General features: G+C 35.4%; 1 protein-coding gene across 1 annotated transcript; it reads right to left on the bottom strand.

Annotated features, from left to right (window-relative positions):
- Positions 1-1,288: 1,288 nt before the first annotated feature.
- LOC138694616 (matrilin-2-like) lies at positions 1,289-22,890 on the bottom strand. Its single transcript, XM_069818533.1, has 7 exons — positions 22,754-22,890; positions 15,150-15,902; positions 11,418-11,612; positions 9,824-9,983; positions 8,098-8,303; positions 6,147-6,359; positions 1,289-1,621 (listed from the first exon to the last, which is right to left on the bottom strand). Exons 2-7 carry the CDS (start codon positions 15,892-15,894, stop codon positions 1,587-1,589), a joined length of 1,554 nt encoding a protein of 517 aa, XP_069674634.1. The 5' UTR covers positions 15,895-15,902; positions 22,754-22,890; the 3' UTR covers positions 1,289-1,586.
- Between the last annotated feature and the right edge of the window lie 2,780 nt (positions 22,891-25,670).

The raw sequence follows: 25,670 nt of genomic DNA on the forward strand, positions 1-25,670 counted from the left end.
AGCATTTTTTACATCATCACAATACGTTCTCTTTAGTAGCCTCCACTTTGTATAACGATAAAGCACAAAGATATGCAGATGGATATAGTTTAAAACCATATCCAATCAATTCCCTTCATTGTAATGCGAAACTGAATATTGCTACGTCATCCGTGAAGTTTAGTTTCATTTGTTTTATCTTTGAAACATATAGAGTTAGAAGTTGTGTTTCATTCGATACAGAAAACCCGCAGTGACAAATAACAAGCAAACAGCTCTCATGGGAATGTGAATCCCGATCATTTTATATCAGCTTAACACATTCTCCTGCCGACATGCACTCTAAATCTCAGGCGGTTTCGCACGCCCACGTGACTTGCTGCAGTCTGCGGGAAATCCAATATATTTACGAAATCACCAGGTTTAACAGCTCCTCTGCTACATGTATTGCTTAAACCTCATAACTCTTCAAAACTGCAACACCATTGGATATATTTTATTCGCTTAGAGATTAAACATTTCAAAGCTTTTCCGTGTTATATTTCCTATTACATGGTGCACAAAATTTTATAACAATGTTCATATTTCCCCTTTTATTAATCATGTACAGTATCTCACATAAGAGAGCCATTTTCAAACTTTTAGCTTCTTTTTCAGACATAGGCCCAGTTGTATGAATTCAGAACAGAATTTTATTATCTTAATACTTACTCCATTCTTAGGCTCGAAATGTATTGTACTGTATGCGCCAAAACAAACAACACTGAAATTCTCGTACTGCGCATGCACTTATCGTATACATGGTGAAGTTTGTTTATCTGAACTCGTCGTATTATTGATACATAACAGTTAGCGCGTCTGGCCACGAAACCAGTTGGCCCGGGTTCGATTCCCGGTCGGGGAAAGTTATCTGGTTGAGATTTTCTCCGGGGTTTTCCCTCAACCCAATATGAGCAAATGCTGGTTAACTTTCGGTGTTGGACACCGGACTTATTTCATCGGCATTATCACTTTCATCTCATTCAGACGCTAAATAACCTAAGATGTTGATAAAGCGTCGTAAAATAACCTACTAAAATTTAAAAAAAAAATTGAAAAAGCGACACTTGGTGCACTTTTTAAGGCTCATTCGGGACACAAAGCCCGGAGATACGTAGAACTTCGGCTGGCTAGCTCGCATTTAAGCCTCACCTATTACATAACAGTCAAGAACATAGGTATAATTATTATCACAGTTTTTTTTTAACATTAGGTGTGTGTTACATATGTCAGGTTGGTCGGTTGCTAAGGGAGATCGTTTTTTCAAAATAAACAATTTATTTGTTTTTCCAAAACATACAATTTATTTCTTATTACTAAACAAGCTTTTAAATAGGAGGTATTAATAATAAAATACATCCACAAACAACAGGTTGGGTTTTTACTCTAATCTTCTGAATAAAGAGTTAGTATTAAATTGATTCTACTACTCATTCATATTTAGACGATGGTTATAGTTTGCATGACGATTACCACTCCAGCTAATTTTGAGATGTTTCTTTTTACACCAATCCATTATTATGGTTCTTCTCTGATTCTGTGTTGCATATCTTTATTATTACTCAAATCTATTTACAGTTTAGATTGGCTCCATATCCGTGGACTGAAAGGAAAAAGAAGACAATTTAATTATGATTTAAGTTATGAGCGGCTAAAAAACACATATACATACACATACAAATATATAATAATCCCTCCTAAAAATGCAGTTAAAATATAAAAAACTGTCCAAGACTTTAAGCAACGCAGTAGCTTTCAACATATATTTGTACTACCGAATTACAGAGTGAAACATTACAATTAAATATGGAATACAGATAAAACCAGAAATTATTATTAAACCTCTTGCTCTTCACAGACGACCAAATGATCATAAAGGAAAATGAAGATGACCTCCAATGAGCTGTTTTCTGATTGCATGAATTTAGTGGAGAATATGATCTGAGAATATCTTCAAATAAAACGAAAGTTATGATATTTTGTGGCAAGCATCCCGTTAGAAGAAAAAAATAGTTGATTTTATTTTGGAACAAATGTTCCATTTTCAATATTTAGGATGCAATAAATTATGCAGAGATGATATAGATTTAGATAATAAAATACATCGATTCCTAGCCATATTGGAACATTAAGATCATTGGAAAGAAAAAAACTAAGAGAAACAGAAATAAAATTCTACAAGAAAATGAAAACTCCATCATTGATATAGCTATGGAGCAGAAATATGGACACATAGAAAGTGAAAAAGAGAGGGAAAAAAAGCAGCGGAAAGGAAATTTCGCAGATTTGTTAAATATTGCACTTCATTAGATAAAATTAAAAATGAAACTATAAGAAAAGAGTTAAAAATATACGAGGTAAGCTAATAAAATCGATGACCGACGATAAAATTGGAAGGAACATATAAACGGAATGGAAACAGGAAGACTACGAAAATAAATTATTAGATATAAATCAAATGGTAAAATAGCACAAGGTCGATGTAAGGACAAATATTTTCATAAGAAGCTAGAATAAGCTGTGGCCTAAACCATGATGGAAGAGAGGAAGAAAATTTGAGTTACTAAATAAGAAGTAGTAAATTTCATGTTCAGAAGTCGTAACAAATTAATTATTATTATCATGATCGTCATCATACATTTTTTCTTATTCTTTTCTTCTTTGAATAAAGTCTGAGGCTCAACCTTGTGAGGACTTTTGCCATCACTAGAAATTCTCATATCAAATAACTTATATTTACGCTGTGTTCCGTTGCTGCCAGAATCCGTTCGCACAACTGTGATGTATTACTGCTGGACAAATGGTTGGTTGAACTCACGATACCAGTTAAATTGTGTAACTGTTGTTTACAACGCAGACACACGTAAACAAAGATGTTTGACATAGAAAGAATTTTAGGATTCCGAATGAGAAACGTATACGTAAGAAATAACAAATTTTATTGGTCGTCGAGTGATGTTATTGATTATGGAATCGATTGGGGGGGGGGGTCGACCTGGTTGGCGAGTTGGTATAACGCTGGCCTTCTCTGCCCAAGGTTGCGAGTTCGATCCCGGGCCAGGTCGATGGCATTTAAGTGTGCTTAAATGCGTCAGGCTCATGTCAGTAGATTTACTGGCATGTGAAAGAACTCCTGCGAGACAAAATTCCGGCACATCCGGCGACGCTGATATAACCTCTGCAGTTGCGAGAGTCGTTAAATAAAACATAACATTTTTAACATTCGATTATGGAAAAGTGTCGATTTTGTGATGTTGTACATTATGTGTCGTAATAGCAGTCGCGTAGCGTCAATGAAAGCAAAATGCTCAGCTTTCCCAAATAATAACTTCATAACAAACCTAAAGTTTATGAAGCAAGTTATTTATTGATTTTAATACAATTTATATATACGTCTTAAAAGTTGTGATGCGGTAGATGCGGGTGATTTTTGATGCAGCAGTAAACATGAAGCCTGCACACTTCATAATCCCTTCCTTTGGCTGTTTTCTTCTATTTAACTCACCCCCACGCCCTCCCCTCCGATTGTCCATCGCTTTGTAACCGAACTACCCTGTTGCAAGACTCGCGAGAAGCTATGGTCCGTCCCAGGCATCTGTAGAGTAACTTCACGCATATGGGGGCGGAGTCTGTGCCGGAGTATATTGCGGGCAGCATCAGCTCGAGTCCGCTAAGGGGTGAGATACTCGTGATAGAAGGCACAGTAGAGTTCAGATAGAAATTATCCCCTCCTGCAAGCGATTGCTCGGTTTGTTCAAGCAATGCCTCCCCCAGAGCAGTCATTGGCCCTAGCTCTCCCACATACCACTTGCACAGAGATCTTATTTCGTCTTTCTACTCCACAGATTCCTGGGACGAACCATAGCTTTAAAATTGAAAATAATTTATTTTGCGAGTTGTCTCTGTCGTGAATTTGTTCAGCTGAAGTGTTAGTGTGCACTGTGGCTGATATAATAAATATAATGAGTTAAAGAAAAATTCCTGACAGTAATTTAGTTTAATTTTTTTTAGAATATTCAATTATTAACACTAATTTATGAACAAAAATGTGATCATAAGCTGAGATTAATTGATCAGAGTGGTATAAGCTACTGTCTCTCTCTAGCAATAGGCCTAGGATTGAAGAAATCATAATTCTGAAGAGTTACATTCGGTTTATATGCAAATTAATATAAAAATCAACGTTTACGCAAGCGTTATGTTTCCAAATAGAAGAAGAGACATTCTTTATGCGATTTGTCTTTTATAGAATGGGTAAGAAAGAATTGGGACAAGCATGGAACATTTCCTAGAGAGAGTTCATTCAGTAGACGTGACAATGAGTCCGCGAGATATCCGTTCCTTTTATAAAAGTTTAAAACGACTGGATTGTGATTTCTCTAAATGTGACAAGGAGTGAGCTAATGTTAAATTATACGTACTAGTCTATTTGTTAGAGATATTTGTAAACTATGAGAATTATTGTATTTTAATACTGGAATATTTTAAGCATATATTTTTGCAATATGTTTGCTCATACATGAAAGGCAACTTGAATTAGCTTCCCATGCTCAAAATTTCATGCTAAGTCACTGCATAATAGCTTATACTTTTGATAATAATTATTAGATTCCAAGAAGGTTTTTTTTTCACTGAAGTAGAGAATTCGGTACAGCAGCTTCGATACGTGCAGTTACGTTGATAACCAAATAGACATAGAACAAAGTACACGTTAGCCAACATATAGGTGTGATGTTTATCTGTAAAGTCGGATTTTTTAATGCACTGAAAGAAAATTCACGTTCTCGAAGATATCATATGACGTTATCACAGCGAAATTAAGGAGAAATGGGGTAGTCAGGGAATATCGTTAAAATCGATTAATGTGAGAAAAGAAAATAATATACCAAAAGGATAATAGATCTAAGATGAACTTGTGCTTTTTTCGCGTAGAATTTGCCACTAATCTATCCCCTAATCAAATCCCATCTAATCTTGTCACTGACTGTGGGCCTACTTGTCACTAATGTATATCTTCATCAATCCTACTTAATGTTATCGTTAATAGTGCATGTAATTGACACTAATGTATATCCTTATCAAACCTTACCTAACCTTATCGCTAAGAGTGACGCTATCTTTCAGTAATTTTGAGAACGATGAAGGGAGAGAAGAAAAAAACAAATTTGTCATGACATCGTTATCCTACGTAAATCTTGCACTTTACTAGTGCCGTTAATTCTTAAATAGCCTAATATAAGTTAAGAAATTTACATTTCGATTCTCGACATGGGTCGGAGCCATTGGCATAGCTAGAGGCGGTAGTGCGTTTGCCTGTTGATCTGGAATTCCGCTGAGGCGTGGGTTCGATTCCCGCTTGGACTCATTACCTGGTTGGATTTTTTTCGAGTTTTTTCCCAACCTTAAGGCGAATGTCAGGTAATATATGGTGAATCCTCGGTCTCATGTCTCTAAATACCATCTGGCTATCCCAAATACAGCGACGCTAAATAACCTAGCAGTTGATACAGCGTCGTTAAATAATCACGTAAAAATAATGGCTCGGTACGACCCGGTGACTAGTGGTGAGCGTATTCGGCGCTGCTGTAGATGTCGGTCCATTTTTTACGGTTTTTCATTATTATGCTTTCAAGAGAGTAAACATGCCCTAATAACGTCAGATTTATCCTGTCCATTAATTCGATTTTCTGTCCTGCATGTTACTCATATCTTACGATTGTCTGAATTGTTCACTTTTACTCAGAATTTAAGCTTCAACTTCAGAGGTTCCGATTTTACGTCATTAACGATTCTGTCACCTGAACAATTTTGAATGATTACGTTTAATAGAATAGTTCCCGTCTTTCATGTCAATTTTATGTTTACGTTTTAAACTTCAACGCTAACAAGGTTTTACGTTTACATAATTTTAACTCATACTCAAATATTAACCGAACTTACCACTATTTCATTGAACCTTCTGTCTACTGATATTCCTTTGTCAGTCGAGCAGAATCTGGTAGTGGCGAAAAGGCGCGAAATAAATCTCAATAATAGAAAATATGTACCCAAATTTTTGGACTGAGTCGCATGAGGTTTCCAAAGGTTTTATTAATACGTTTTGAGGCATAATTTTTTAGAAGCTTTACCTGTATGTAAGTACTCTGCTATCTTGTTGAATACCAGGAAGTTTGTGATTCCGTAGAACAGTGGCACCCTGTCTTTTCCGACGGATGAGATGGGTTCCAACTGTGATCTGTCATAGTCCCCAACTCCGATAGTAAACAGGATGTTTCCTTCATTTTTCAGATCGTTTGCTGCCGGAGTTGGATCCTTCTGGCTCCTTCCATCGGTGACAAGAACTACAAGGTAACACACGAAATAAGAATGAATGTTTCATTATCAAAAGCTCATTCTCGTGGGCTAGAATTTATTAGAGAATTGTTTTGAACTACCGGTACAGTAAAATTTCCACATGAATGTCGTCGAACCTTCATAATAAAGGATCAATATGTCTTTAATATTTTCTTTACGTACCAGTTTGAACAAAACTATTTAGTAGTGTGCATAAGTCGATTGAATGATTTAATTTCTCTAAAAGTGAAATTCTGGTGACATTATTGATTAAAAAGGAATAAAAAAGGAAAAGTTTAATATCACTGAAAAAATGTCAATTGTAGACGTCTATATCGAGTATAATATTCTTCAGGAAACAAGCTACTTCCAAATTGTCAATGAATATTTTACGGTGTTATGATTTTTATATGAATAATTATTTCATGTAACACTTCAAATTTATTGTGAGTTCATGTATATTCTTTATATTTCCACAAATTTCTAGCAATTTATTCACTCATTCAATCGTTTTCTTCTATATTTATCCTTCTGTAAATACATTAATTAATTTAAATTAATCGGAATAACACTAAAGAAGATAAGCGTGCGAATTTGAAATGAGACAATAAAAGAAGTGGACAAGTTCAAATATCTGAGGTGTAATATAAATAGTGACATGAGCTGCTGCCAGGAAGTTAAAAGGAGGATAGTAACGGCAAAGAAAGATTTTATTAGGAAAATGAGCATCTTCTGCTTACGTCTGGAAAAACAACTAACGAAGAAACTAGTGAAGTGTTTTGTGTGGAGTGTGGCATTGTATAGGACAGAAATATGAACGTTATGACGAATTTTAAATACGGATATGGAGAAGAATGAAGCGTGTGAAATTGACACACACAATAAGAAATGAAGCTGTACCAGAAAGAGTGGGTAAAGAAAGAATAGTCCTCAAACTAATCAGGAAGAAAAAAATGTTGGGTACTGACTAAAAAGAAACTGCCTATTGAAGGGTGCATAGGAAGGAATGGTGAAAGGGAGAACATTTCGGGGCAGTAAAAGGTATCAGATGATAGCATTAAAATATTTGGTTCGTGTGCAGATACTTGAGACTAAGGCGGAAAATAGGAAATATTTGGGGATACTGGTTTTCCAGTGAGAGACTTGTCATTGGACAGAAAATAATTATTGAAAATGATTTATATCCCTTTTTACTTTGCACATTATATATTGTATTTTTAATTATTTGATCGTTGTTTTAGTTTTTATTCTTCCTGTCGCATTTTCTAATATTTTTCTCATTTCTTTCAATTGTTAATTCGTTCATTATTTCATTTCTTAATTCGTTCATACATTTATTCTTCGCAAATTCCTTTTTATTCAGTCTTTCTATTGTTCCCTCTATTACACATTCATTCATTCATTCATTCGTATATATTATATCGATTGAATCGTTTATTAAACAAATTAAATAAGTGGTTTGTTGATTATTTGTTCATCGATTAATTAATCATTTTTAATTACTTCAGCTATTCTTTGTCCATTTCTTAATTATTTCGTTCATTTATACAATTCGCAACTTACAGCCTATAAAGATTATGACAAATATAAATTTGGTCGTTTGTCACAACTTCAAAACTCTTACGGAGCTGAGATTCAACTTAGTACATACAAGTATATTTAGAAAGTATAAACCCGTGTGACTCATTAGAGATGCATCGTCTTGGATGACACAAACTGACAATGTTAAAAGATTTGATAACTTACAAACTAGAGTCTTTCGATGGGCGGAGTTCTTGCGAACCTCATGAACTGCTGCGTAAAGTGCGTTGAGGATGTCAGTGTTGCCTCCAGTATACTTGATTTTCTGCACAGCTTTGTAGAACTGACAGGTGTCAGTGTGCTTCAACGGCAAGTCTACAAACGCTTTTGCATTGAATGTCAGTACTCCTGCAGATCTGTTCTGCGAAAGGCTGTAAAGAATCGGGATATGATACTGAATATTAATTATCAGTAAGTATTGCAGGAAGAATTTATTTTGTGATTTTCATGGGCTTTTTAAATACTTGACTCTACATATGAAACACGGGACAGAATTTGTTGAATCCCAGCCATATTTCAGTCATTAGATTGGTTCACACCAAGAGAAAATTAGCTTCAATTGCTAGTAGAGACTACTACTACAAACTTTGTGATGGACTACTAAACTGTATTATCTAAAATTATGAGAAAAATCAAAACATGTATTTATGTAACCAATGTAAATTGCTATTTTTAATCATAATAATTATAAACGAGCAGCAGCTCAAACATGAAATCAGAGGTGAAAAATGAAGGGAATAACCTACTCATGAACAACTCTCTTTTATTTCTTTTCTACTGAGGATGGGCCCAAAGTCAAACAAAGCAGCATTGAATAGGCTTATTGTGTCTTACAACTAGTCTACTTTTTATTGATGATGAAAAAAAGTGTGAGAAAACAGATTGTAAAATTTGAATAGAATTGAAGTTCAAGGGTGCAGCCATTTATATGTATATTGCGTAATTTTTATGCTTTCGACCGCCACAGAACATTGAAACATGCTCAACATATAGGCCTAAATAACAGATTGCTAATTCATTTTTACATAAAACGAAAATGCGATTTTTGACTGAAAATGGCCAAAATTTCACCTGTCATCACCCTTAACTCTTCCTTGTTCTGTGAAACCGTCTGAATCCTTTTATAAATACTTACGGATAGTAAACATATTCTCAGTGTAGTCAGATTCTGAAATAGAACACCGCTGAACCAATTACTACACTAGTAAGATTATTCAAGTATGAGGTAATGCATATACAGGGTAGAAGTTAAATAATCTTTCAGATTGAATGTGACAATAGGATAGACTTAAATGAATAGAAAACTTATATTATGTTTTGTGATTAAATGCACGGTTAATTAGAAAATTGAATTGGAAGTTTCATTAGTCTGGCAACATCGCCGCTAACACACTGCTTTTCTTCTTGTAATATAGATTGTAACAGGTCAACGAACTAAGGTCTGTCTGCCTTAGCGAACTACCTCCCATCTCCCTATCTGTGACAATGTTGCAAGCTGGTTTCATCGGTTAGTGGCTTCAAATGAGTGGTTTTTAAATTAAATTTACACGAAAACCATCCACGCTCTTGAAATACGCTAGAGGGATAAGTTATTCTTTATCAGATTTTCTATCGATATGGACAAAAATCACGATCCTATTCGCAATAGTTACCGAATAAATGGGTGTTAAACATTTGGGAATTTTTTTCTGAGAAAACTATGGACTTTCCACTAATATGGTATTACACTTTTTTATTACATAAAGCATAGCTATTTGCTCTGAAAATCTATATTGTTATTTCACTTCCACCCTGTGTATTTATATAATATTCGATTCACTATACCACATGTGTATTGAAACTTCTTTTCACGTTAATAAGTTTGCGGTATATAATTGCATATAATACTTACGGGAAGGCAGAGACTATCGCCTGGACAAAAGATAGCTGAGTCCGGAACTGCTCCCTGGTAAGACTTCCAGATTTGTCCAAGACGAAGAGCAAATCCGCCTGCGAGCCGGTCATTTCAGTTGTTATTTTGTTCACAACGTCGATAATAACTTCTTCCGGAACTGGAATATATAGTAATATTAATATTTTAATATTTATATGGTAACGAAAGAAGAAAATATTTTCATGAAATGCCTCTTTCATGTAATCATTGTACAAAATACAGAGATCACTTTTACGTAAAAGTAAATTATTTTCAAAACTTGTGTGAATTATATAATTATTTTCTATGTTAGTATGAGGATCTGGTAGCACAACTCCATTATTTTGGTATCTGGCAGCTCGTATGCTAAATTGAAAGTCTTAATGAATTTAATCCTAGCAATACCAAAGGGGGTTGCATTGAAGGTATATTTTAAATATGTAATTAATATATTTAAATATGAAAATATTATTTATTGTTACTCATGAATCCTTCTATCTTATTGTGTTACTGTTTAATAGTTTTCACTGACAGTTTTACTAATAGACTAAAATATGTCAAGGTGGACAAAAAATATCCCACTCCCTTGTTGCATTAAGTGTTCGAAAATATATATTGGCATTTCAATTTATCTCTTTTATTGTAGTACGTACTATTTGTTGATTACAAATGTTAAAAACTTGTTCAAAATTAAATATTTTTGTAGTAAAGCTGTGGTCTGTTCAATATGTGAGGACGGGTATGAAGAAAGTTATGTTGACAGTTTTGTTGAAATAATTGTTCGAAAATGTACAATGACATTTCAGATTTTCTCTTTTATTATTGTACGTACTATTTGTAGATTACAAATGTTAAAAAACTGTTCAAAATTAAATATTTTTGTAGTAAAACTGCAATCTGTTCAATATGTGACGACGGGTGTGAAGAAAGTGATGCTAACATTTCTAGATTGTTATGTTGAAGTAATTGTTCGAAAATGTACGATGACATTTCAATTTTTCTCTTTTATTACAGTCCATAGACTACTATTTGTAGATTACAAATGTTAGAAAATTGTTCAAAATTATATATTTTAATAAAACTGTGATTTGTTCAATATGTGAGTGATGCTAACATTTTCCAGACTGTTATGTTCGAAAATATACGATGGCATTTCAGTTTTTCTCTTTCATTACAGTACATACTACTGTATTTTGCATGTTTCAAAGTTTTGTAACCTAAAATTATTAATAGAAGTACACGGTTTCTTGGAATTAGGATTGTAGAATATTGCATACTAAATGTTCACTAGTTAAAATACCCAGGTAATGACAACATAATGTTCTTAGTTATAACTGCTTTTGGTTGTTTTAATTACTTATATAGAGTTGTTATTTATATGATAATGAAATATTAAATCATTTTACAAGTAACTTATGTTCTCTACTACCATAATAAGCTATTTTAAGTTGTTCTTGTAAAATTTGGGCATTTTAAATGGAAAAAAATATGCACATTTTGCACATGAGAATAACTCAAATTATTTGTTTCTTATAGTGCATAGAAAAGCAATTAATGGATGCAAAGTCTGTACCTTTGCATTTTGGATGAATATTAAGCCCGCCTGTGCCATTCCAACCACTTCCGGTACACGTGATACTGGCGCTGCCGACCAGTTCATATCCGGTGTTGCAGGAAATTGAACAGACATCCCCTATTCTGCTTACTTCTTGTAGACATTGCGCTGGCTGCCAAACGCTTCCGCTTGAGGTTACCAGTTTGGAGCAATCTGAAATGAATTATGTGAAAGATTAGTACACTTGAAATTCCATCTACTTCGTTTAAGATGAGCAAGGAAAATAAAAAATCTTATTACAGTAACGAAATAACTAGAATTAGTTGGCTTCAAGCCATTGCGATAGATTTTATCGAAGCCAGACAGGCAAAGAAACTTGCATACACATATTTGATACAGAAATGCTTTGGAAACAAATTTTATGCCATTTTGGTTTTAAACAGCTTTATTAATAATGTGTGCATATTTATGTATTTTTGTACTTCACCGATGTTCAATTGGTCTATTTTGTATCTCCACCTGATGACGATTTTTTAAAAATAGAAAATATTTGTGGATAAAATGATGTGAAACTTAAAACAGAAATTGTTTTCTGTAGTAATCAATAAGTTGCTGATTGAATTTAAAAACAATTCCTTATTATACCTGCTAATTATTAATGGTCATGGATGGGCAACTCGTGCTCCCAAAGTGCTAAAAAAACCTTGAAAGAGAGAAAGACAGACGTAGCCAGCCGCAGAAATTACAAATTGATTGAAGTTTCGCCGCAAAAGCCACGGGGCGCTCTGGCGGCTCATACAGGTGTTCGTGATATCTATTCCATGATTTGAATTGCGGAATGACGCATGGTACAATAATTATAGTAATTTTAGACAGACTATACCTGAACACATTACAAAATTATATTATTTTCTAGCTTTGTAAATTAGTTTAGTACTGAAAACACAAACTGAATACAACCTTTTAAAGATACAACAAATATAGCTGCAACACTTATTTATTATTACACTATTTGTTAATATTTCTTATTATATGTCTTATTTGAAATGTAGAACGCTAGAATTTACAAGTACTTATACATTATAGAGTATTCCTCTGTTCTCATAAAGGTAATAGTCTGTATTCGCAAACAATAACAAATTCAAGGAAGTATTTTTACATGTCACGGCAGATGAAATAAGCTTACTTCTGAGCTCTTTCTTTACTTTGAGAGCTTTTGCACTTCTTTCTTGTATTAAACTCTGCCTCAAGTACATACAGTATATATGGAAGCAAAGTGTGTAACGGTATTTGGAAATTCTACTTAGGCAACATTACGAACAGTTCGATTCCTGATTTTGCTGGAATCTGAGTGGCGTGCTGTTCTGTAGATTTATTAATTCAAGCTATAAATTTTCAAGATTTTCTATCGGCGTAAGCCAAAAAGATTTCAGAAATATTTTGATTGCTTGTCAATTGGCACTGTTTCTCCAAACTTAGCAGTGAATTCTCCTGTAGGTCTTGATAAGAAGATTATATTTGATAAGAAGATTTTCTTATCACTCTTCAAGATAGTATATAGTCAAAGAAAGTGAAGTTGTCTATGTTCTACATGATACTACCACATTTAAAATTTATCCATAAATGTTCTTAGCTATTAGATTTATGTCGTGCAATTCTGTAACTCGCACGCACAATGTGCTAATGATATTTGATATCAGTCTCACCTTGTTGATATCTCATTTTTACCTTTAGCTGTTCTAAAGCAGATGCAGACAGTATTTCTTTACTAAAACCTTCACTGTTTATTTGTAACATAAAATGTCATGCATAAGAAAGTGTAATAGAATTACAAGCTTTACCTCTCTTCTTAATAAAAAAATTCTCTTTTTACTCGTAACTAAAGGGAAATGATCTGGGAATTATATTGTTTTTCACTTAAAACGAGCCACCATTTACTGCAGACGCGATCGAACTTGTGTCTTGAAAGAACCGCACACAGAAAGTACAGCTAGTACAGAGTCCATTCTACCTCCATTGAGATTGTGTTGACACTTTGAGAGCACGAGTTGCCCACCCATGTTCATGGTCATAGAGTTTCAGATAAATAGGGGACGGATTCATATGCACAAAAAAAAAACGGGAAAATATGCATGCATGTATGCACTTAAAAACCACAATATATGCACAAAAATAACTTAAATATCCACTTTTAAAACTGAGAAAAGTTAGTAATTTACTATTATTGATGTACCGGTATATATAAGAATATTAAGACACCATCAGTTGCTAAAGTTGCGTATTCTTCAACCACTGCTTAAGCAGTACTCTTCTAGCACATTTTTCGTTAGGCGTCGTTGATAAAACTAATTCAAGCTGTTCTAAAATACAATGCACTCTACACACTGTCGAAGTTTCTAAGACCTGTCACTATAATAAAATGAATTTTCATTTTCATGGACAAGACTGTTATTTCGAGGAGTAATTATCCATATGAGAGGAGCTTAAATAGCTTTTATACATAGGCCTATGTTACATTTTCAGATAAATTCATGAAAAATAAAAATGTCATAAAGTTAAGTGTCATCTCATGAATAAAATAATTTTTCTATTTTTATGTAAATATAATGTAGTGATAGATACATACATGTACTCATATATATGAGGTCCTGCCATCCTCATTGAATAATCAAGACTACTATTTTATGTTAGTAGTCAACATGTAGATACCTATTAATTTGAGAAAAATTTGTTCCGGCACAGGGAATCGAGCCCGGGACCTCTCAGCTCTGCGCGCAGAGCTGAGAGGCCCCGGGTTCGATTCCCTGTGCCGGAACGAATTTTTCTCAAATTAATAATTATCTATAATGTAGTGAAATTATGAATATAGTATATGGAAGAAGAGAAAATGAAGAGATAAATAGCAAGACAAGAAGGTGAGGAAAAACGCAAAAAGATGTGAGCAGAAAGAGAATAATATGAGAAAACAAGGTAAATGTATAATTTGAAAAAGAAGAAAAGGGAAAAGGAAGAGACAAAGAAAAGCAAAAAAGGGAAAGAAATTAAAAATGTAAAATGATAGGGGAAGATGTGAGGAAAAGGAAAGAAGAAGAAGATGGGGAAAAAGATAAGAAGGGGAAAGGAAGAGACAAAGGAAAGGAAAAAGAGAAAGAAATTGAAAATGTAAAATGATAGGGGAAGATGTGAGGAAAAGGAAAGAAAAAGAAAAAGAAGATGGGGAAGAAAAAGAAGGGGAAAAAGAAAAGGTGAGAAAAAGGATAAAAGGTGAAGAAAAGAAGAAAAGGAAGAAAAAGAAGAGAAAATGAACACGAAGAAACAGGAAAATAAGATGAAAGAATGGGTAAAACGAATAAAATGTGAGGAAGAAAGTTGAAGAAATGAAAAATTATGAGGAAAAGAGAGAGATAGAAGAGAAGAAGATGAGGATGAAGGTGACAAAATGATGTGAAGAATATAAGGAAGAGAAAGGAATAAAGTGATAGAAAATTATGAGGAATGGATAATGTAAAGGAGACGACAATGGGGAGAAAATGACGAAAAAAGGAAGAGAAAAATAATAGGGAAAGTGAAGAAAACGAGCGGAAAGTAAGAAAGAGCTATGAGAAAGCAAAGAAAAGCGGAAGGAATGAAAAAGTTATGGATGTCTTTTGCATATGTGTCCAGATTTCATGGTCATCTTGTGTAACAACGCTTAGCGATTTAATAAGTACCATTTTGACTTTTAAATAACTCTAACAATAACTTTCTTACCTCCTTGACAACGAGCCTGGCTAGGACTTTCACACCTCTTAGCAGCAGCGTTGAAATGAAGCCCATTATTACATCGGCGTAGTTTGGGTTTTCCGTACTGGCATTCGCAATATAAATTGCAGTTGCTCTGGTGGGGTAACAATGTATTTCCCCTTACACTCTCCCCCTTTGGACACTGGCCCAATGCAGGACAAAATTCTCCTAAGTCTGTCTCAGTATGATTAGTCATCGTTCCAGTCGCAGTTTCAGTATCGTCTCTGTCTGAACTCGATTTACACTCAGAATTACTTGGAAGGTCGCAGGCTTGACGTTTTGGGTTGAAGACGAGGCCTTTGGCACATCTGTGTAGGATGGCGACGCCGTGACTACAACGGCAGAAGTATTTACAGTCTGTCAAATGGGGGAGATACAGAGTGCGGTCTGTCGGGTCTGTCTGGTGGCACGGCGTAGCAGAGGGACAGTTGCCTTCCAGGTCTACCTCGCCCTCGACCGTCCATACAGGATCAGAAGGGATAGTTTCTATAGATCTACAGTCTGTGTTTGTAGCAAAGTCGCAAGTGTCAGTTTTTGTGTTGAAGTACAAGCCGTCAGGACATTTGCGAAGAACATAGAAATAGTTGCATTGTTTCTCGTGTGGTAGAAAGAGTTTGAAGTCCGAGCCTCCTGAGTACGCACAGCCACCAGTATCCATGGCACCTACATTCCACAAACTGACTATAAGACACAGCGGAAGAATCCTCCACATTTTCTAACCTGCAAAATGTGTAAAATAAATTATAGTATTAAAATTTGCATTAGTGTTTCTTAATTGAATATATAAATTGTAACATTCTTTTTGTGAGACCAGTATGTTTTTCACATTGTTGTAACGGTAAAATGTGTTATATTATAACAGCGATCGGCATTTCAAGCGGCATACCGCATCTTACGTCATACTCATGCAGGACAGTGTTGCCATATTTAGCGGCAAGTCGCTAAATCTAGGGAGTTTTGAATCAGTCTCGGCAACAAAATATGTAAAATACGATTAGCGACTTTTCTGCTGATTTTTATATTCTTACACTTTTCATTTTTTTTTTCTTCTTGTTAAAACATTCAACTGAAGTCATGCACTTCTTAGTTTTAGAAAAGGCATGGGTGCATGACTGAGTCGTCTAATATGATTCATACGTGAAAGTCATGATCTCATATATTTGTGATCAGTAATCAGGGGTTAAAGATGCTGATTCAATAATTCTCACGGGTTAGGTCTCTCTCTCAATGCTACTGCTCCAACACCCATAAACGGCGGCAACTTTGATTGGCACGTGACGAGTCGCAAGCTCTAGCTAATTCTTGGTTCTTCCCCGCAACGCGGAGATTTTCCACTCCGAACCGACTCGAGGCAATTGAGTTTTGGAATTTTGTGCCGACAGTTCGTGTGAAGCAAATGAGACTGTAGTTTTTGTTGGTTTTAATATATTTTAATATATAAGATTTAAAAAATATTAGGTTTCACAAAAAAAATTGTGATCAGACGCTAGGGTGAAAATTTCCACACTTGCAATTTGCCAGAAAGTGTAGTGTCAATGACTGGATCGAGTGCAGTGTATTCACAATCAGCTGTTTCCGCACTCTCCACCTCAACATCACAGCCATTAACAACACAACCAGACTCCGCAAAAGAAGGTGACGTCGAGGAAATTATATTTTTCTCCGCATATGTATGTTTTTCTTATTTTTATTTAGTGATATTTATTATTAATTTTTTAACAAACTTTGGAGAGATTTAGCTACTTTTTGTTGAAAAGTTAGCGAGATTGTAGGGCGATATGTTGGCAACAGTGATGCAGGAGCAGTTCACTAATGCATCACTCTACAGGCACTCACTCCACGTAGGACAGGCAGAGTATACACGTAACTGGCGATCAGCATGTCTGTTTGCAAACCATTAATGATTAAACGTAAAGATTGCAGTAAAACGAATATTTGTAGAAGAATGGGTAGAGAAATTATTTTTTTTTGTGCACAGGAAGAACATGTAACATCTTTGTTATGTTCTAAACTACTTAAAGGGTTTCATATTACTACCATAAAGAGATATTATACAAAACTCCACTGTCACGTGTACTTTGGCATAATATTAATACTGATTAAGGAGAAAGCGTTACCGAATATCATTTTCTGATATTATAAAATTTTGAAACTTTGCAAAGAATTCTAAAATTTCTCAGATTTGAAAATTGCGCGAAAATTCATTATAGTTCAAAATTACCTCTCCTTAGGTCAGTTTGTGCTAGGTTTATTGTTCAACTAGACATATACATATATGAGCAATTTCGATAGATACCCAAATTTTATTGTTACAAATAGCTGATCATATAATATTAAAGTTATTTCATAACACTAGGGTAAGTAATAAAGTTATGAATAATTTTATGAAAGTGTTATGGTTTCTATGGTTTTAAAAGTTAATTTTTAGGAGTGCTATAATTTCAGTAGTTTAAAACTCTCAGGTAAATTACTTCGTCTCATTTCTAAATTTAATATGGAATGTTTTAATTACCTATGCAGAAGTAAATAAGTTCTACTGAGAAAGAGAAGGTGAGATCTAAATTAATTTACAGGAGGTATATGTATGCAATAATAAAAAAAAGAACAACAAAAAACAGTTTGGCGTTGTAATTTATGATGAAAGAGTAATGGAACGGAGAAAAATTCTCTCCGGCGCCGGGATTTCAACCCGGGTTTTCAGCTCTACGTACTGATGCTTTATCCACTAAGCCACACCGGATACCCACCCCGGCGTCGGACAGAATCGTCTCAGTTTAAGTTCCAACTCTTGGGTTCCCTCTAGTGGCCGCCCTCTGCACTACGTCATAGATGTCTATGAACGTAGGACTGAAGTCCACACATGTGCTGAGGTGCACTCGTTATGAGTGACTAGGTTGGCCGGGATCCGACGGAATAAGCACCGTCTTAAATCACGAGGTGATTTACGCTTATCATATATATTATTTAATGTACCGAAGTACATATTTCCATGCAGATATTCTGCGTCATCATATGATGAAAGAATAATGGAACGGAGAAAAATTCTCTCCGGCGCCGGAATTTGAACCCGGATTTTCAGCTCTACGTGCTGATGCTTTATCCACTAAGCCACACCGGATACCCACCCCGGCGTCGGACAGAATCGTCCGTCGGATCCCGGCCAACTAGTCACTCATAACGAGTGCACCTCAGCACATGTGTGGACTTCAGTCCTACGTTCATAGACATCTATGACGTAGTGCAGAGGGCGGCCACTAGAGGGAACCCAAGAGTTTGAACTTAAACTGAGACGATTCTGTCCGATGCCGGGGTGGGTATCCGGTGTGGCTTAGTGGATAAAGTATCAGCACGTAGAGCTGAAAACTCGGGTTCAAATCCCGGCGCCGGAGAGAATTTTTCTCCGTTCCATTACTCTTTCATCATATGATGATGCAGAATATCTGCATGGAAATATCATAATATGTACTTCGGTACACTAAATAATATATATAGTTGTAAATTATGCTCAGAGTATATGTGTAACTCCACTATTACTATTTCTCGTGATAGAAGTTCAGTTATCAAAGAACCTTCAGCTCATCCAAACCCCAGGTGGCCCGCGTTCGATTCCCGGTCGGGGAAAGTTACCTGGTTGAGTTTTTTTCGGGGTTTTCCCTCAACCCAATATGAGCAAATGCTGGGTAGCTTTCGGTGCTGGACCCCGGACTCATTTCACCGGCATTATCACCTTCATCTCATTCAGACGCTAAATAACCTAAAGCCTCGTAAAATAATCTCTTAAAAAATCATCCAAACCATTCTGTCGACTGGGACATAGTTCAGGCAAAATAGTATATGGGTGCCATAGTTGAAAGAACCCATCGATTCCATAATATAAAATGAAATGCGTGCTATGACCAGTGGAGCGAACATTAATCTTATGAAAAAAGCGACATTAAAACAGTTAATAGCTAATTGAAAGTGGTATTAGAGGCAAGAAAGGATTTCGATTTAGGTACATATTTTCTCTTTTTAGATTATAATACCTAAGGCTTTTGCTACAATTTATGAAGACAATGACGTAAAATAAAACTTAACTCAAAATTATCTTTATCAATACATATTAATAAATGAATTCGCCAAGGCTGCCCCATGTCCCCCATTCTATTGAATATGTACATATGAACCAAATCATTAAAGAATGGAAGCAACGAAATCTAAGTGGTAAAGAACTTTCAAAAGACAAGGAAATCCAAATATTTATTTTTGTAGACGACCAAGCTGTAATAACAGCTTCAGAAGATGAACTACAAATTTATGCTAATAAATACCATATGAAAATGAGAAAGATATAAGAAACAAAATATAAAAAATTCCTTGAGGTATCTAGGATCATCAACAAAACATTCAGGCCAACCCAAGTACAAAAATACACAAGAGAGAAAATATATAACACTATTGTCATACCGACACTCTTATACTGGGTGTTCATTTCAAAGTGTGTCATGACGTCACCGTCGTGAGTCAGCGATTTGAAGCGCGTTTCAGCTTTTATGTCAGGGAAGTTGCTTATTAATCAATGCGTTCAATCTGAACTTGAGAACATGTACGGTATAACGTGAACGTCGTAGCAACAGATGGCGGTCTGTACTGTCTGTGTGCTACCATAACCTCTTTCGAACTGTGTTTTGCGCAGGCAAGTCGTACGCAGGGTATTTGTTATCATCGGTTGCGTACGGCAACATTCCACAATACAAATCAAATGCTCCGTGTCCATGTTGTCCGTCGAAGTTAATGTCAACAAATACGTAATTAATCGTCTGAACCCTCTCCCCATATCCCGACAGTAAGAAAAAAACCCACCTCAGTACTTACATGTTTCCAAACAGTTCACATTCTTGCCACTACCGGCGTTACCGTACATATCGGCAAGTACTCTTCAGAATGAACACCGTACTTGCTAGGCAACTTCTCTGACACATAGGTTATACACCTCTGCGGAAGTGTAGGAAGATTGAATTCTCTAGGCAGGCTCATCGACTAGCCATATGACGGCATACAGCGAGCCATGACACACTTTGAACTGAACACCCAGTATAGAAGCGAAACCTGGACAACCGAAGAAGCTTATATTTCTAGAATCACCGCAGCAGAAATAATATTTGTAAGGAGAAGAGGAAACTATACTTCGCAAGATTATAAAATCAATGAGGAAATTATAACAGAAATCAATGTCAAAAGAGTTAGTAACAAAATTAAATAATACAGAGAAAATTGGATCTAACATGAACAACGCATGGATCCAGGTTGCCTTCCCAAATTGTAAAGTATATACCACAAGGATGAAAAGACATGTCGACAGCTTATGAAACCAAAGTGGGTCAAGTACTTGGCTTATTCCTTGGTTGGTGATGATGATGATGATGAATCAATAAAACATAATGCATCTGCACATATGTTGATTGATCAATTATTGCTTACAGATTGAAAGGTATGACAAATATTTAGCATGTCACCAAGACGACTTACTGACAAATCAACAAGTGTGATGAATAACCTGTACATGATCAATAATTTTATGACGAAATGAGTATGACAAATATTATTGTGAGCAACAGTTCCTGATCAGTTTTCCTAGAACCGATGGTGGTGGTTGGTGGTGGTGGCGGTGATGATGATGATAATGATGATGATGATAAATTAATAAAACATAATGCATCTACACATATGTTGATTGATTAATTACTGCTAACAGATTGAAAGGTACGACAAATATTTAGCATGTGACCAAGACGACTTACTAACAAATCAACAAGTGTGATGAATGATCTATACATGATAAATAATTTTATGACGAAATGAGTATGACGAATTATTATTGTGACCAACAGAGTCTGATCAGTTTTCGTAGAACCGATGGTGATAATGACTTAATAAAATATAATGCATCTGCACATATGTTGATTGATCAATTATTGCTCACAGATTGAAAGGTACGACAAATATTTAACATGTGACCAAGACGACTTACTGACAAATCAACAAGTGTGATGAATGATCTATACATGATCAATAATTTTATGACGAAATGAGTGTGACGAATTATTATTGTGACCAACAGAGCCTGATGAGTTTTCGTAGAACCGATGATGATAATGACTTAATAAAATATAATGCATCTGCACATATGTTGATTGATCAATTATTGCTCACAGATTGAAAGGTACGACAAATATTTAACATGTGACCAAGACGACTTACTAACAAATCAACAAGTGTGATGAATGATCTATACATGATAAATAATTTTATGACGAAATGAGTATGACGAATTATTATTGTGACCAACAGAGTCTGATCAGTTTTCGTAGAACCGATGGTGATAATGACTTAATAAAATATAATGCATCTGCACATATGTTGATTGATCAATTATTGCTCACAGATTGAAAGGTACGACAAATATTTAACATGTGACCAAGACGACTTACTGACAAATCAACAAGTGTGATGAATGATCTATACATGATCAATAATTTTATGACGAAATGAGTGTGACGAATTATTATTGTGACCAACAGAGCCTGATGAGTTTTCGTAGAACCGATGGTGATAATGACTTAATAAAATATAATGCATCTGCACATATGTTGATTGATCAATTATTGCTCACAGATTGAAAGGTACGACAAATATTTAACATGTGACCAAGACGACTTACTGACAAATCAACAAGTGTGATGAATGATCTATACATGATCAATAATTTTATGACGAAATGAGTATGACCAATTATTATTGTGACCAACAGAGTCTGATCAGTTTTCGTAGAACCGATGGTGATAATGACTTAATAAAATATAATGCATCTGCACATATGTTGATTGATCAATTATTGCTCACAGATTGAAAGGTACGACAAATATTTAACATGTGACCAAGACGACTTACTGACAAATCAACAAGTGTGATGAATGATCTATACATGATCAATAATTTTATGACGAAATGAGTGTGACGAATTATTATTGTGACCAACAGAGCCTGATGAGTTTTCCTAGAACTGATGATAATGGTGATGATAATGAATTAATAAAACATAATGCATCTGCATATATGTTGATTGATCAATTATTGCTAACAGATTGAAAAGTATGACAAATATTTAGCATGTGAACAACACGACTTACTAACAAATCAACAAGTGTGATGAATAATCTGTACATGATCAATAATTTTATGACGAAATGAGTACGATCATTTATTACTGTGACTAACAGAGCCTGATCAGTTTCATAGAACCGATGATGATAATGATGATAATGAATTAATAAAACATAATGCATTTACATATATGTTGATTAATCAATTGCTCAGATATTGAAATATATGACATATTTAGTATGTGATCAAGATGACTTGCTGACAAATCAAGAAGTGTGAATAATGATCTAGACATGATCAATAGTTTAATGACAAAATGAGTATGACCAATTATTATTGTGGCCTGGTCAGTTTTACTAGAACCGACGATAATGATGTTAATGACGACGACACGACGATGAAAATAAGTTGTAACTTCACTTATTTACCTTTACTTAGACGACTTGCAACTTGGACTGTAAAAAAGAAGTTTAGTCACTAAATCATTACATATATCTGTTGAGTGCATATATAGGTAACACGTGTAAGGAAAATGGTATTCGTGTTATTAATAAGCCATCACCGCAGCATAGTCCATTCACAAGGAAGGAAACACACATCCGACTTTAACTTCTTATTAATGCAGGATGTGGTATCTTGAGTAGGAAAGAACAAAGTAGACCTACGTGGTTTTGAAGTAATTCTTGTAAGATAAAGAGGAAATAAATTTTAATAATAACACTACGAAACTTCCTCCGTCTTCTTATCTTCGAGTGCTATCATCCGCCATCTGGTGAGATCATCTCTTGTTTAGTGGCTGTCATGATTAGTCCTTGGTCATAGCTGAGTAATTTTAAAACTCAAGCGATGAAATTTTAAAGACGACATAAATTTTTGTAATTGCTTTTCTTCGGAAGGAAAATAAAGAGGTGGAGGATTTATAACAAGTAAAATATCAATGCTTGTGAATGAGATAGATACATAAAAAAACTTACCGACAATCTGTTGCTCATGTGAAAATTTAATTTTGAATTTAGTGCAGTGACCTAAGTGCTCGTACATTTCTTCACCCTATGTGTGTAATTCATTACATTCCCCGAACAGTAGATGCAACATACTATATGCCCAAATCTTAAAGTTTTTCGGCATAATAAATTATGAAATACAGAGAGTTCCTATGCTGATCGGTCCCTGGTAGTAATCCGTCGGCTTAGAAACGGTAGTGCGGTGCGCCTGTTCCGAGGAAGCTAAGTGGTAAGAGGTGGAGTGGGACCGGTCTGCGCAGGGAAGAGTGCAAGGACCTGTTCGTACGCCGCGTACGACTGTTCGACGCCAGACAACAGATTTGTGAAACCGGATACATTATGTACATTATATATGCCTTTTTCTCAGAAGTAATATTTTTGACTTAATGTGTTTTGTTTGTAAACCGACGTTCTATAGAGGTAAAGCTCCCTGTGAAGCAGACTTGAATAACTTCAAGGGAAAAATTGTTCCGGGGCCGCATATCAATCCCGGGACCTCTGGTTGAACGCACCAGCGCTCTACCAACTGAGCTACCCAGGAACTCCACCCGACACTGTCTCAATTTTTCCCCTTATATCCGCACAACTCGACTGGGCTGACAAGACGCCAGACCCACATCGAGTGCACACAAATTCTGTGCGACTTGGAGTTGTGGTTTTCTGCTAACGTACCTACAGTAACGTACACGGGTGTATCACGAGGTTTCCCCCCCCCCCCGGTTTTTTTAGGTGATTCCTGGTGTTATTTGGAACAGAAAAGTAAATACAGTAAAGGGGTGACATTCATAAATTAAGGAGTTACGGCAATTAAAAAAAAAACAGAAAATACTTTTTATTTGAGGATATCGCTGACAAAAATTGAAATTATAGTCAGAATTCAAACAAGTGTTTCATTTTGTATTAGTCTCTTGCATGTAGAGTGGGTTTAAAGCAAATGTTCAAAATTTCCTCTCTGCATCTGAAGACAAAGGTTCGCACGAGTGTGAACCGCACGTGTAGCATTTCGTAACTTGACATGTTCGTTCCTTATTGTCGCCGTGTCATCGAGAATGCGTTGAATCAACTCTTCTCGTGTTTTCACCCTAATCTGGTACACGATGTCTTTCATCCATCCCCAGATGCAGTAATCTAGGGATGTTAAATCTGGAGGTTTGGCAGGCCTGTTGATAGGGCCTCCGCGACCAATCCATCGACTTGGGAATTGATGATTTATCTGAGCTGTTACCAAATGGTAGAAATGTGCAGACGTTCCGTCATGTTGGACGTACATTTGGTGTCTTGTTTCCAGAGGAACATCCTCAAGAAGCTGCGGTAACTCTGCTACTATTATTACTATTTCTACCCATTATGACAGTGGCCGGCATGTTCCGTGCTCTGTAACGTCATACCACGGAGCCGCCACGCTCTTTGCTCGGCAAACTCTGCATACTGAGCACAGCTTGGAGAGAAGGTTCATCTGAACAGTGGTGGTACGGCGCCTATGCACTGACAGAGCGCGATCCATTCTTCTGAGATAGTATCGGAACAGCACAATTACAATACATTTGTACCAAAACAAAACTGCACAACCGTGATAAATCAATGTAACAAAATATTTTGGTTTTTAATCAATTTAATTTACTTACAATAACATGAAATTCATAATACAGCCAGCTGCAGAAGCGTTCGCATATATAAATGAGGCTTCGAAATTGCTATAAACATACAAATATAGAAATAAATACTTTAAGCCAATCATCGGCAGAATCTGTGACGTCATCATTCAGAGTAATCGTGCTCTCTTTTAAGAACATCGGCATCCAGAGCTCTGAGGGCGAAGAATAGCTTCAGTACTGAACTCTACAACGAGACACTTAGGTCTATATCTAATTTCGTACATATGATTATTTTATACAATTTTGCTCGTTTTTGTTTCCTTTTCGAGACAAAAATGATTTTTATATATAACATTCCTTAGCGTATTTTGGGAAAGTCATTGATTTAATTTCCAGTGTGCTCAGTTGGTTTAAGAGAGCAGTGTAGCCTATTATAATTACAAATGATTGAAATAATTTTAGTTTCGTCCTTTAAATGTGTATAAATTTGATACGAAGAAATGTAACTTTTCGTTCAGTAAAAGGAAATTTACAATGTTACATTTGTTCGGATCAAATTTCTGCACATTTAAAGGACAAAACTAAAATTCTTTCAATCAATTATTAATCATAATACAACGCTCTCTTAAATTTGCTGAGTATATTGGTAATTAAACCAATGGCTTTCACAAAAATTCTATGAAATATTTAATATAGCCTACAATAGCATAATTTTTATCTTGATAAGGAAGTAAGAACGAGCAAAA

The sequence above is a fragment of the Periplaneta americana genome, chromosome 2, assembly GCF_040183065.1.
Source record: "Periplaneta americana isolate PAMFEO1 chromosome 2, P.americana_PAMFEO1_priV1, whole genome shotgun sequence".
NCBI classification, from domain to species: domain Eukaryota; kingdom Metazoa; phylum Arthropoda; class Insecta; order Blattodea; family Blattidae; genus Periplaneta; species Periplaneta americana.